The following is a 13077-nucleotide window of genomic DNA, read 5'->3' on the forward strand; positions in this document are numbered from 1 at the left end:
TAAAAGTATAATAAACCCTCTGAGTTAGGCACGTAGCACAAAATGTCTTACACACACACTTCAAAGCGGAAAAAATAGATAGCTGGCTACATAAACCAGCAACTCTAGACTGTGCTTTGATCTTACTTTAAAAAAAATTTTTTTTACATTTATTTATTTTTGAGAGACAGAGAGAGAGCATAAGTGGGGGAGGGGGAGAGAGAAGGAGACACAGAATCAGAATCAGGTTCCGGGCTCTGAACTGTCAGCACAGGGCCCGACGTGGGGCTCCAACTCACAAGCCGTGATAATATGACCTGAGCTGAAGCTGGAAGCTCAACCCACTGGGTCCCCCAGACGCCCCTGATCTTACTTTTAAATTACCAAATTATTTTTGTTTTAAAACTGGCTTTTGGTTACAAAGATAGTTTTAAACCTTTAAAGTTTATTTATTTTTGAGAGACAGAGCATGAGCAGGGGAGGTACAGAGAGAGGGAGACACAGAATCCGAAGCAGGCTCCGGGCTCCGAGCTGTCAGCACAGAGCCCGACGCGGGGCTCGAACTCACAAACCGGGAGATCACCACCTGAGCCCAAGTCGGAAGCTTAACTGACTGAGCCACCCAGGCGCCCCACAAAGGTAGTTTTAAAGATGTCCCCTTTGACCACTTAAATCATCATCTTAAACTAAGGCTTATTTATGCTAATCTATACACCACATTAGCAAATTATTCACTGTTCTTTCTGTACATTAAAAAATCACATTGGTGTTTCACGAGGCACTAAACAAGAAAAAAAATCCGAAGTACAAACAGATACAATGCTACACAATTTCAACCCTACCTTAGACGAATCCCAGCCATAAAAAGAAAGTCACTTAGAATACATCCCGCGGTTGGCTAACAGATCGGAGCGTTCACGCTAGCGTCTTCGGCACGACCACCCGTGACATCAACCCGGCGAATGAGACAGCGGAGGCCCGCATCCCGGCTGACAGACACGCAAGAATCTTCCATTCCAAACTAAGGCTCACGTGTCCAGCCGTGAGACAGACCTGAGCGGACGCCTCGAACCGGTCAGGCACCACCGCGCTGTTGCGGCTTCCGGCGGGAACAGACGGACGCCCCCAGCTCAGGGAGCACGCGGTCTCGCAGCGCGAGCGGGGGTTTGGACAAAATCGGGAAGCAAAAACCACGGTACCGGTACCGCGTGCTCTTAAAAGAAACCAAGCAGGGAAGGGGGTGGCGAGTCGGCACTGAGGTCACGGGCGGCCTCACGGCCGAGGCGGCGATCGACGCGAGGAGCCGAGCCGCCCGTCAGGTCAGCCGGGGGAGAGCGGCGCGGACGCAGGGAGGGGAGGCGCCCGCTGAGTTTAAGAATCAGGCCGGGGGCGTGACTGGGATGAGGGGAGCAGGGAGGGCAGGGCGAGCGGAGGTGGTCGTTGAGGGGGCTGCGTCGGGACACAGATCAGGTGGGCCTCGAAGGACGCCATGGAGGCTCAGGGTCAGAGGAGAAACCACGAAAGGTGTGAGAAGACAAGTGACAGCTTGTGTTCTAACAGGATCCCTGTGGCCACCGTGCTGAGAACAGACCGAAGGAGAGGGCGCTGGGGCACAAGCAGGGAGTCCAATCGGGCCACTGAGGTAATGCCGGTGACCTGGGCCAGGGCGTAAGCCGTGCGGTCGGTGGGAGGGCGCGGGATTCCGAATTCACTCTCAGGAAAGGGCTAACACGATTTGTCAAGGGGCTGGAGACGGCACGTGAGAGGGATGGAGAACTGAGGTTATCGCCAAGGTTGTAGACTGAGAAATGAGAAGAACAGATTTGGCGTTTACTAAATGAAAGATTTTTTTTTAATAGAAAAGAAATTTTTTTATGTTTATTTTTGAGAGAGACAGAGAGAGAGAGACAAGAGAGTGAGCAGGCGTGGGGCAGAGAGAGAAGGAGACACAGAATCTGAAGCAGGCTCCAGGCTCTGAGCAAGTGGTCAGCACTGAGCCTGATGTGGGGCTCGAACCCACAGACCGCGAGATCATGACCTGAGCCGAAGTCGGACGCTCAACCGACTGAGCCGCCCAGGTGCCCCTGGAATGAAAGATTTTTGAGAGAACAAGATTTGAGGGTGAAAAGCTCAGATTGCGATGTTAAGTTTGAAACCCCGGTCTGACATCCAAGTGAGGAGGTCAAGTAGGGAGCTGGAGAGGCGATTCTGGCACTCGGGGGAAAGGTCCGAGCCGGAGGTGTATATTTGGAAATTATCTGCAGAGATGTTGGAAACTTTGAGACTGTTATTTAATAGGTTACTGTTGAGTGTTATAAATTCGACTTTCTGACTGGGGCTTCGTACTGATTCCTCACTGCCTAGCCGATCGAAGTTTTCAAGTTGATAAAAACACCCAAGGAAGCTTTCTGCCCCCGACCACCACAACTTCCTTGACCTTTGACAGCTTGGTCAACATGACTCTATCTCACTGAATCCAGACGTAATTTTGCAGGTCACTGCACATTTTAATCAAAGGATGTCAGTGTCTTGCTTGACAAACTGAACAGGAGAAAGAAATGGACTTTGTCGATACTCCTTCTAGAGAAACGTGTCCCGCATTGTTAGACCATGGCTTTGGACTTTTCTCCGGCCTCTGACGCCACGTCCAGGAGCTAACTGCGGGCTAAGCTGCCCGAGGTTCGCGTCAGCTACTGATGCTCGCCAGGGCCTGCCTGTATTTCTGTGCTGCCACGGGAGGCAGGGTTAATACGCAACTGGCCACGCCAGCTGTTGCCAGAAAGAAGAACCCCGAATGAACTGCTCTGAAACAACTACTTATTTGTTGATACACAATGTTTTTTTCCTAGAACATAGACCGATAACTCCACAAATCAAATCTCCTCCCAATCGGTTAATTTTCCTGCATTTTTGTTTTCTGGCCTACCCTTTAAGGTTTGTAGTTTTACAAACCTTAAAGGGTAGGCCAGAAAACAAAACTGTTCAAAGTTCCATGCTCTGAGGATGTTATTTTTTTTTTTTCTCCTGGCCAAGGCTGTCTTGAAAACTGTCCAGACTAAAACTACTGGGGTTAAGTTATACGGAACAGAAGAACTTGGGGGTCCAATTACCTAACTGTCTGGGCGTTAGAATAAATTCCAGGCCATGTTCTGAGGAAAATTCTAGTCTGCTTAGGGGTGCTTGGCTGGCCTGCACCCAGCTTTCTTGTGAAGTTCCTCACCTTTATTTCATTTAGTGATTTTTATTCATCCAACAGCTATTATTTTAAGCACTTCCCACTGGCCAGGCGCTGTGCTAAGCACCGTGTCTACAGGAGCGAGCAACACCCACGTGTACTCTGCCTCCACAGACGGGCTGAACATTAGGTACTTGCCAGGGCGTATAATCTCAGGTTCAGGGACACCCGATCCCTAATAAATGCTCTGCTGAAACAAAGTCCTGGCAGGTTTTTTTGAAGTTAGTTTTCCTCTAAATGTTTCGAAACCTACCTCTGTATAGTCTAACCAGTAAAAAACGAACATATGGACTATATTGTATCGCTCCTTGGTAGAACTACTTTTACTGAACAGAGCCTCGGAAGGATGCCGTTGACTTAGATTAGTAATGCGTTAAGAATCGGTTCCGGGAAACCCTTCACACTGTTCACTGGGATGACTGTTACCCTCACCAGCTGCACACCAGGTGGTAAGCTCTTTATTTATAGTGCTTTGAAGAATGCCCAGAAAATGTTTACTAAGAGAAGTGACCACACAATGTTAGTAAATGGTTGATTTGTCCTATATAAGGAAGAGGGATAATCTTGTTTCTTAAATCCTGCCAGGTCCCAGAAATACAATCAAATCATTTGGAAACAGGTCTCAGAGAAAAAGCAAGGTAATGGTATAGATGCAAAATGGAGAAAGGAATGAGGCGAATGTAAAAATACGTAGCACGAAGCCCTCTGCGCTTATTATAGATAAAACATTTACTTCTAAGCTTTCTAGCAACCTCTCTAAGGAGGAAATCATGGTAAGCTGGATATTGCACAATGACTACTAGATAAAAACAAAAAAAGGATAAAACTAACTTCTTGAAAGAAACGCAACTATTTCTCACACGAAGACAAGAAATAAATACATCTTAAGGGCCCCCTCTCCCCTGGCTAGCTCTCTTTCGAGGCGAGCATGAACAAGGTAACAGAGTGGCAGAGGCAGCAAGCTAAGAAAAAGTTCCCGCCTGGCCCTACTGCATTCAAATGAACACAAGCACAAGGGATGACCCTGAATTTGGAGATTTGTAAGATTTCATGACAGGTATTCTTTTTTAGAAAACATTTTTAAGTTTTATTTATTTATTTTGACAGAGACAGAGCAAGCAGGGGAGGGGCAGAGAGAGGCAGAGAGAGAGAGAGAGAGAGAGAGAGACAGAGAGAGAGAGAGACAGAGAGACAGAGAGATCCCAAGCAGGCTCTACACTGGCAGCGCAGAGCTAGACAGGGGGCTCGAACCCATGAACTGTGAGATCACGACCTGAGCCGAAACCAAGAGTCGGATGCTCAACCAACCGAGCCACCCGGGTGCCCCTCATGACAGTTTTTAGCTTCCTCCACACATACAATCCCTATTCCACTTGTGTCCTTGTGTGACGGACCACACACGTTTTTAGTGTGTCGAGACTGACCATCATCTCCTGGTATCTAGTAACCAGGTTCCTTCTTTCAATGATGAATTATTCCTTCCAATTTTCTTCCCTATTACAGTTGCCTAAGCTAGACACTGTGCTTCCCATTTCCCGATGGCAACACGTGGTCACAGGACCAGGTTTTTGCCACAGCTGTGCGTGCAAGTATAAGTGACATATGCAACTTCCTTGTCACTTCCTTACACACAAGTGTCCTGTTCTTCATGTTTTCTAACCACCCTCCACTCCCCTCTACCTGGAAGATGTACAGGTGCTGCTGAGCCAGTTTTCATTTGTTTTTAAATAGCAGACAAGGCAACACCCCAGGCGATGGCAGGACAAAGTGACAGAAGGAACCTGGGTCCCCAGAGCAGAGCAGTCTACACACCCTGAGCTACCTGCCTACCTCTGGATTGTTTCAAAGCAAAGAAAGAAATTTCTGCTATCTAAGACGCTGTATTTTCAGCTCCGTTTATCCAGCAGTTTAGTCTGTACTCTAACCAACACAATTTAAAAACCTTATTAAGTTGGTATGTTTGCTTCAGGGTTCAACAAATTGAAAGGGCCTGAGAGAACCTAAGTTTGTTGTATGAAATATGAATGAAGGAAGTCTCTCCAGAAGGGAAATATACAAGAGTAACAAAAGAAATTACTGGGAGTGGGAAGGAGACCACCCAAGGACTTACAGGTGTCCTAAAGGAGATTCTGGGTAATGTCCAACATTTACACAAAAATAACATTCGTAAGTAAAATGAATGAAAAATCTTCACATTAAGAAAAACACATTATTAAGCTTGCCGATTTTATATAATTGTGCTCATTTTAATAAGACCAGGTATAAACAACGTAGCCTCGTAGAGCCAAATTAGAGGTGCTGAAATTTCAGGTTGTTTTGTTGACTTACGTTTCATGGGTGCCAAAAAAGAAGATAGGATATTTGTTTGCTGGAGGCTTCACAGCTCCCTCTGGGAGTTCATCAATCTGTTAAAGATAAATTTAGTTTTTAAATATTCAGTTAAATCATGTAAAATAGCATAAACAAAATATTGTTCTGATAATTTTTTTGCTAATTTCAAAATAAAATTATTCTAATCAAAATCCCAATAATTTTTCTTCTTTTGAACTTTGTAAGTGATTCTAAAGTTCGTATTTGGCCCACCACATGGACAGTAACACTGTAAATTGACTATAACCATTATGGCAATACATCACCAGGAGCCCAAACAACTCATTTCTTCTGACTCAGCAGCATTACTTCTGGGAATCTGTCCTAGCAAAATAGTTAAAAAGAATAACAACAACAACAAACAAAAAGATGGCACTTTTTGGAGAGGACGGTGAATTTACACACACGCACACACTACACCTAGAAACATACATGCTGTAAGGCAGAGAATTATTATGGAAAATTAACTCCGTGAAATATTATACAGTCATTAACAATTACCATCTCTTTCCTGGACTATTCCAAGTCTCTCTCCACTCGTTTAAGCTGGAATTACATTTAAAATGCACATTTGATTACCTCACATCCCTGCTTCAAATCCTTCTATGGTTTCGCATTGCTTAAAGCATCCTTAACTGTGCACATGAAACCTTTGGAACTTTAAAAAATGATACTTAGGGTGCCTGGGTGGCTGAGTTGGTTAAGTGTCTGACTTTGGCTCAGGTCATGATCTCACAGTTCGTGGGTCCGAGCCCCATGTCGAGCTCTGTGCTGACAGCTTAGGGTCTTGGAGCCTGCCTCAGATTCTGTGTCTCCCTCTCTCTCTGCCCTCCCCCACCTGCACTCTGTGTGTCTCTCTCTCAAAAATAAACAAACATAAAGAAATAATAATGTTACTTTAGTCCCCCCCACCCCAGACCTACTGATCCTTATGTACGGTTAAGGTTGAGAACGTCTAATAAGACAAAGTCCAAATTCTTTAGGCTATTATATAGTTACATATTCATAATTCCTTACAATGTTTCAAGAAACGGAAACTTGCAAATCTCCATCTGTAGCCCCAACCTTTCCTTTGAATTCCCATAATTCCGACAGGATTATGTTGAACTGCAGGCATGAAATTACCAATGTCTACAAACCATTTCTATTTCCAGGTCCTACAAGCAGCTCGAACTAAAGAAAAGGCTACAAAGAGGAGAGGCACACTGGAGTTCAGAGAGCAAGAGACCAGGCCTGATACCCCATGTCTGGAAGAGATCTGCGGGCCTCCTTCACTCACATGTGGCAGCAGCCTGGGGGTCACCCCACAAGTTCGTCTCTGAACTGAACGAACCATGTGTCAGAGCAGACACTCTGTGTACTGGGGAAAGATGAACTTTGAGTCTAGAACTCGTCAAGTCCTGCTTCTGATTTTAAACTGTGCCATCGAAGGCATCATTTCCTCTCCTGGGGCCTTGACTTTCACATCTGTAAAATGGGATGGTTGCACTTGGTGACCTCTGGGTCTCCTTCAATCTTGAAATCCCATGGCTTGTCTAAAACTGAACTAATTTCCCTTGAATCTAGTTTTGTTTTCTAACTTAATTATTGGTATAGTCTGTTACCAGGAAAGAAACCTTAATCTTTTTATTATTTCCTCAAGCCCCATATTCAGTTTTTTACCAAATACTCCCAATTCAGCTCCAGGAATGTCTCTCAAATTGATCACTATTCCCATTAGTAAGTGTTGTTCCCTAAACAAGTTCTCATGATCTTTTAACAAGGCCATTACAGGTCTTTCAAAGTACCTCCTTGTCTCCAGGCTTTCCTGTTACATTCAATACGACCCTCCAAAGACAATTTAAAATGAATAATTTCATTTGAATAAATTCACTAAACGTTCAATAATGTGTGTCTGTGTGCGTAATACGGTAAAAAACACGACATAAAATTTTCCATCTTAACCATTTTCAAATATACAGTTCAGTAGTGTTAACGATATTCACACCATTGTGAAACAGATCGCCAGAAAATGAGTAATTGTACTTTAAGTGGACCAAGGACAGAACTTAAAATGGAAATGCATGGTGACCAGGTGACAAAACACTGTCACGTCATGCTGGGGTTTTTTTTTCACACTTAGAAAAAAACTACAAGTAAACAGTTTAAAAAGAACTCTTTTAAAACTTTCTGTCAATACAGCTTTTGGATGAACTTTTTCTTTGCTATAATGTTACATGAGTAACATCTATTGCAGAGGCTGCACAGCGACGGCCCTCAGGCCATCTCTGGCCTGAAGATATATTTTGTTTGGCTCGAACGGTGTTGTTGTTTTTTTTTTTTTTCCCAACTGAATTAGTTACCAACACTTTAAAACAGGAAGATTCACATTAAAATCCAGAACAGCTTGTGTGAAAAAAAAAATTACAGATAGGGATGAGCAAGCGTTCCTACAAGGTAACGATTAGCCAAGATGTTCAACAGATGCCACCTTGAGACCAAGTATGTTACACTTCCGCCACACTCTAGAGAGTGTCAATGCCTGCTTTCCTCATTCATACCTTTTAGCCGGCCCCTTTGGAGTACTTGAATGTGGCCCCTGTAATAAATATTGTCAACGATCTAGTAACTGGCCTGACAACCATGTTGGTTCCCCTATAAAGGTGTTAAGTAGGTTGACTTGTATTGAGTCTTGTTTTTTTTTTCTGCCTGTTCATTTTTGAGAGGGAGCGCAAGAGAGTGTGCACACAAGCGGGGGAAGGGGAGGGAGCTAGAATCTCCAGCAGGATCCACGCTGTCAGTCAGCCCAGAGTCCCACGGGGGGCTCGAGCCCATGACCCTGATATCATGACCTGAGCCAAAACCAAGATTGAACACAGCCGACTGAGTCACCCAGGTGCCCCGAGGGTCTTGTTTTTAACTTTTTTGAAAATTGTACTTTGGCATTTTTGGAATAACAAGTTGTTCAAGTAGATATACCTTCCTGAACCAATTAAAAAGTGCACCTCCCAGGCACTGTTTTTTGGCTCCTACTGTGAATACCAAGTGGCAACAGAATTTTACTTTCAGTTTCTGTTTTGTTTTGTTTTACTGTTTGTTTTCCTGACTTTGTATTTTTACTTTTGTTCCCAGTTCTCAGCTACGTTTGTTAGGATTCTGGTTTGCACACAGCCAATGTGTTATTCCCCAGTACAGGACGAGGGTGACCTACTGTCTTTTGGGTGTGACGTGGCAAAGAATCTGGTATGTTAGTCTTTTAGTCTGTAGAATGTCTTGCTTCCTTTGGACAGAAGAAGAGTCCTTTTGAGACCGAGATCAGTGAATATGTGTATTTTATGTTACCTTTAACCTGTAGCTGAAGTTTCAGACCAGAAGCCAGAAGCTCTCTGTGTTCGTACTTGACAGAGTGTTTACTCCTTCAGTGATTTTGAAACATTTTTCTACTTCTGGAAAGGGTCTTAACAAATTGGGTATAATTTTCTTAAAAATCTGTTTCTATTGGTTTACAGATAGTAATATGACTTATAAAAATATAAAGGTACATAAGAATCCTCAGGAATTAAAACAGTGAATGTACAATACTTTCAATATGGTAGCCTTTTTGTTAATGTTCTTTATTGATTTGTCTGCTTTGCTCATTGCAGAGACACTCAGGGGATGTCAGTGAGAAACCAAGCCTGTAATCCCTTGAAGTTTATAAATCCACAGCCCTATGGACTCGGGGCAGGAGGGAGGCAACCTCATATTTCCTAGAAAACGTGTCCTCAGAGTTTCATCCCTGCACCATCACCATCAGCCATTACATGGGGACTCATCAGAAATACTAGTTCTGAGTCCAGAATTCTGACCAATTGACTTAGGTACTTTGGGAGTTAAACCCAAGAGTCAATGTTTTAAGAAACCTCCAGCTGATTCTGAAATACATTATAAGACATTCCCCCTCTTGCTGTGGTTCCTGTGGATGGACTGCCTTCATTTCTTGTGCTTAACAGGAGTCTCATTATGTCTGCAGGATTTTTGCAATGTGATTGTAAAAATGTACCAATGCATGATTGCTTTCTTAATGCTTTAAAATGTACAAAATAGCAAAATTCCTATTTTTTATTAAAGGAATACATTATATTAAATGTGGTGGCCTTCTAAGAAAAAAAAAAAATCCTTCGGGGCGCCTGGGTGGCGCAGTCGGTTAAGCGTCCGACTTCAGCCAGGTCACGATCTCGCGGTCTGTGAGTTCGAGCCCCGCGTCAGGCTCTGGGCTGATGGCTCGGAGCCTGGAGCCTGTTTCCCATTCTGTGTCTCCCTCTCTCTCTGCCCCTCCCCTGTTCATGCTCTGTCTCTCTCTGTCCCCAAAATAAATAAACGTTGAGAAAAAAAAAAAAATTAAAAAAAAAAAAAAGAAAAAAAAATCCTTCTCACAGAAACTGACAGGTCAGAGGCAGTTATACATAAAAAACCATGGGGCGCCTGGGTGGCTCAGTCAGTTAAGCATCCGACTTTGGCTCAGGTCGTGATCTCATGGCTTGTGAGTTTGAGCCCCACATCAGGCTCTGTGCTAACAGCCCTGAGTCTGGAGCCTGCTTCAGATTCTGTGTCTCCCTGTCTCTCTGCCCCTTCCCTGCTCACGTTCTGTCTCTCTCTCAAAAATAAACAGAAACATTAAAAACAAAACAAAAACAAACCAAATTTAGGGGTGCCTGGCTGGCTCAGTTGTTTAAGTGTCCAACTCTTGATTCTGGCTCAGGTCATGATCTCATGGCTGTGAGATCAGGCCCTGCATCGGGCTCCCTGCTGGGCACGGAGCCTGCCTAAGATTCTCTCTCCCTCTCCCCAGCTCTCTCTCTCTCAAAAAAAAAAAAAAAAAAAAAATCCAAATTTAAGCAATCAAAGTGAATCCTTGAACAAATCAGACTGGTTGATAATTCTGTTGTAAAAACAATTCTGTCTGAATTTAATCCTTATAGAATGTAATATATGTTTTATTTTTTAAGTAAAATTTGGGTTTGTTTCCTCATGAAGACACTAATTACATTGGGACTTCTTACACAGGTCTACTGATAAGCTAATGTTGCTTCCATATAATGTTAATGGTTAAGGAAAATATAAATATAAACGAATTATATTTCTGACAAACTTTTCTAAACCAACAGCTATTATATTCTGTGGTATATTAGATTAAACATAATTTCCAATACTTGACTTTAAGATGCTGGGCTAGTATTAAATTGAATTAAAGGATAATCTTTGCATCCTTGAATAATTTCCACATAGAACAGAATACTGAAGCACTGGGAGCCGTGTGTGGTTTTGTGTCATATACAAATAGGGATTGCAAGTAGGGATTAAGTCTGCTACTCTAAGATCTAAGACACAGGAAGGATATGTGCATTATGATTGTCCATGAGCTTTGATCGTTTGCTAAAACACTTGTATGGGACAGTAATTCCTCAAGTATCTGGCTCTCTGTAAAACAGATGTCACTCTGGGTAAATTATAATTAATATGGAGATTGAGACTCTACAGAGAACAACACTGGCACAGAAGTATAACCAGGTAGGTGAGGTAACAGGAGGTGTTTTCGTTTACTAATGGGAAAAGATTAATTTTGTACTTGAACTCAAGTACTTAGGTTGTTCCCACATGTGGGAGAAGATTAAGGACAAGGCCCAGATGAATGCTGAAAGTTATAGGTTTGTGGAAAGGGAAATTTACTTGCCTTGGACTGTGTAACTGCAAGTGGTCTAAAAGTTTATGCAATGAAATATTAAAATGTTGCCAAAGTTGGATGTTTGGTTTTTGTCAACTGAATTATAACTGACATACAATATCCTGTTAGTTTCATGTGTACATCACAACCATTCAACATTTTTATACATTATAAGATGGTCCCCACGGTGAGTGGTCGTCATCTGTCATCATATGAAGCGACCACGACATTGGCGACTGTATTCCCTATGCTGCACTCTATATCCTGTGACGGTCACTAAGTTTGTGCCTCTCAATCCTCCTCACCTACTTTGCCTGTCCCATCTCCAACTCCTGCCTGTTCTCGTAGCCAACAGTTCCCTGTATCTATGCGTCTGTTTGGTTCATTTTACAAGTTTCCGGTTTTGTGTTTTTTAGGTCCCACATACAAGTGAAATCATACAGTATTTGCCTTTCTCTGACTTACTTCACTTATAATAATACCCTCTAGACCCAGCCATGTTATCACAAATGGCAAGGTTTCATCCTTTTTTCTCAGGTAATATTCCACTGTATACAGATCCCACATCTTCTTTATCCATTCATCTATCGATAACACTTGGGTTACTTCCATATCTTGGTTATTATAAATAATGCTGTAATATATAGGGGTGCATATATCTCTCCAAATTGGCATTTTCATTTTCTTTGGATAAATACCCGGAAGTGGAACTGCCTGTCTGCATAGTATTTCTATTTTTAATTTTTTGAGGAAACTCCTTACTGTTTTCCATAGAGACGGCACCAGTTTACGTGCTCAGAACAGGGTGTGAGTGTTCCCCTTTTTCTACATCCTTGCCCACACTTGTTATTTTTTGTCTTTTTGGTACAGCTGGCTCAGTTTTGATTATTTATTCATAAGATTAAAAAGGGTGAGCTTACAAATCCATTAAGGTCAGATATTTATTAATACAATACCAAAATCTGGTTTTCTCTGTTAAAATAACAAATTGGTCTTGGAGTATCCTGTCTGTTCCTAACAAGACGTGGTAAAAAAGGTTATTCCCTAGCCTCAGAATAATCTGCCATACTTCATTAGAATAACTCCCAAGACTTTGTGCTGTCATATCCTTAAATTTGTTTTTGAACGAACCAAAGTTCCTTGCTGAATGAAGAGTTTTGGTCCTTAAAAAAAGTGGGCTGCCATCTTCTATGTGATTTTGAAACATTGTATTATTACTTTAAGCCATTATTCATTATTCTCAGATATCTAAGTTCCTCTCCTAATCAAGTGGTCACATCTCTGAGAAGTCTCATGACGTTGCTGAGATTGAAGTGTTCACTGGGAAACAAATTCTTTTGGCTCCGACTGTGGTAGGAGATCAGAAGCTCAGTATTGCCAGTGCTCTGAATGATTCGAACAATCCAACCACATCGTTCTGTGGGGGCCCCACGCTCTCAATGCTACAAAGCCCACCTCTCTCGGCCCCCTGGCTGTCCACTCTGTTCCTCAATGCAAACCCCAAGTGGCTCTGGGTGGCATGTGGTATCACCTCTTCCTCTGGGCCACGCGGGTGTGAGTTTATGTAACTAATAAGCGGGGGTCTATCTCATCTGTCCAGTGTTGAGTGTCGAGCCATTCCCATAACCACTCCCTCTCAGCAACAGGGCGAATAGGGGATGAAAACACAGACAGGCACCAACATCAGGGGAATCTGATCGGAATACTGGGGGTCAGGGGTCCCACATGGTGTCAGCTTCATGGTTTCACTGCAGTCCACCTGGTGGTTGGGGGTGAGGAGGAGTGGAGGGTGAGAAGTGCTGAGAGCCAG

At 43.1% G+C, this 13077-nt stretch overlaps 2 protein-coding genes across 2 annotated transcripts in view; one reads left to right on the forward strand and one right to left on the reverse strand.

Annotated features, from left to right (window-relative positions):
* The window catches only part of TM6SF1 (transmembrane 6 superfamily member 1), a 50937-nt gene extending 49756 nt beyond the window's left edge, over positions 1-1181 (forward strand). The window contains exon 10 of the mRNA XM_047846642.1: positions 885-1181. Coding sequence (XP_047702598.1) covers positions 885-1004 — 120 coding nt within the window. The 3' untranslated portion in view covers positions 1005-1181. The remainder of the gene's footprint in view (positions 1-884) is intronic.
* The window catches only part of HDGFL3 (HDGF like 3), a 72481-nt gene that overhangs the window by 19270 nt on the left and 40134 nt on the right, over positions 1-13077 (reverse strand). Inside the window, exon 2 of the mRNA XM_047846647.1 lies at positions 5543-5619. Coding sequence (XP_047702603.1) covers positions 5543-5619 — 77 coding nt within the window. The remainder of the gene's footprint in view (positions 1-5542; positions 5620-13077) is intronic.

The sequence above is a fragment of the Prionailurus viverrinus genome, unplaced genomic scaffold (assembly GCF_022837055.1).
Source record: "Prionailurus viverrinus isolate Anna unplaced genomic scaffold, UM_Priviv_1.0 scaffold_40, whole genome shotgun sequence".
Classification (NCBI taxonomy): domain Eukaryota; kingdom Metazoa; phylum Chordata; class Mammalia; order Carnivora; family Felidae; genus Prionailurus; species Prionailurus viverrinus.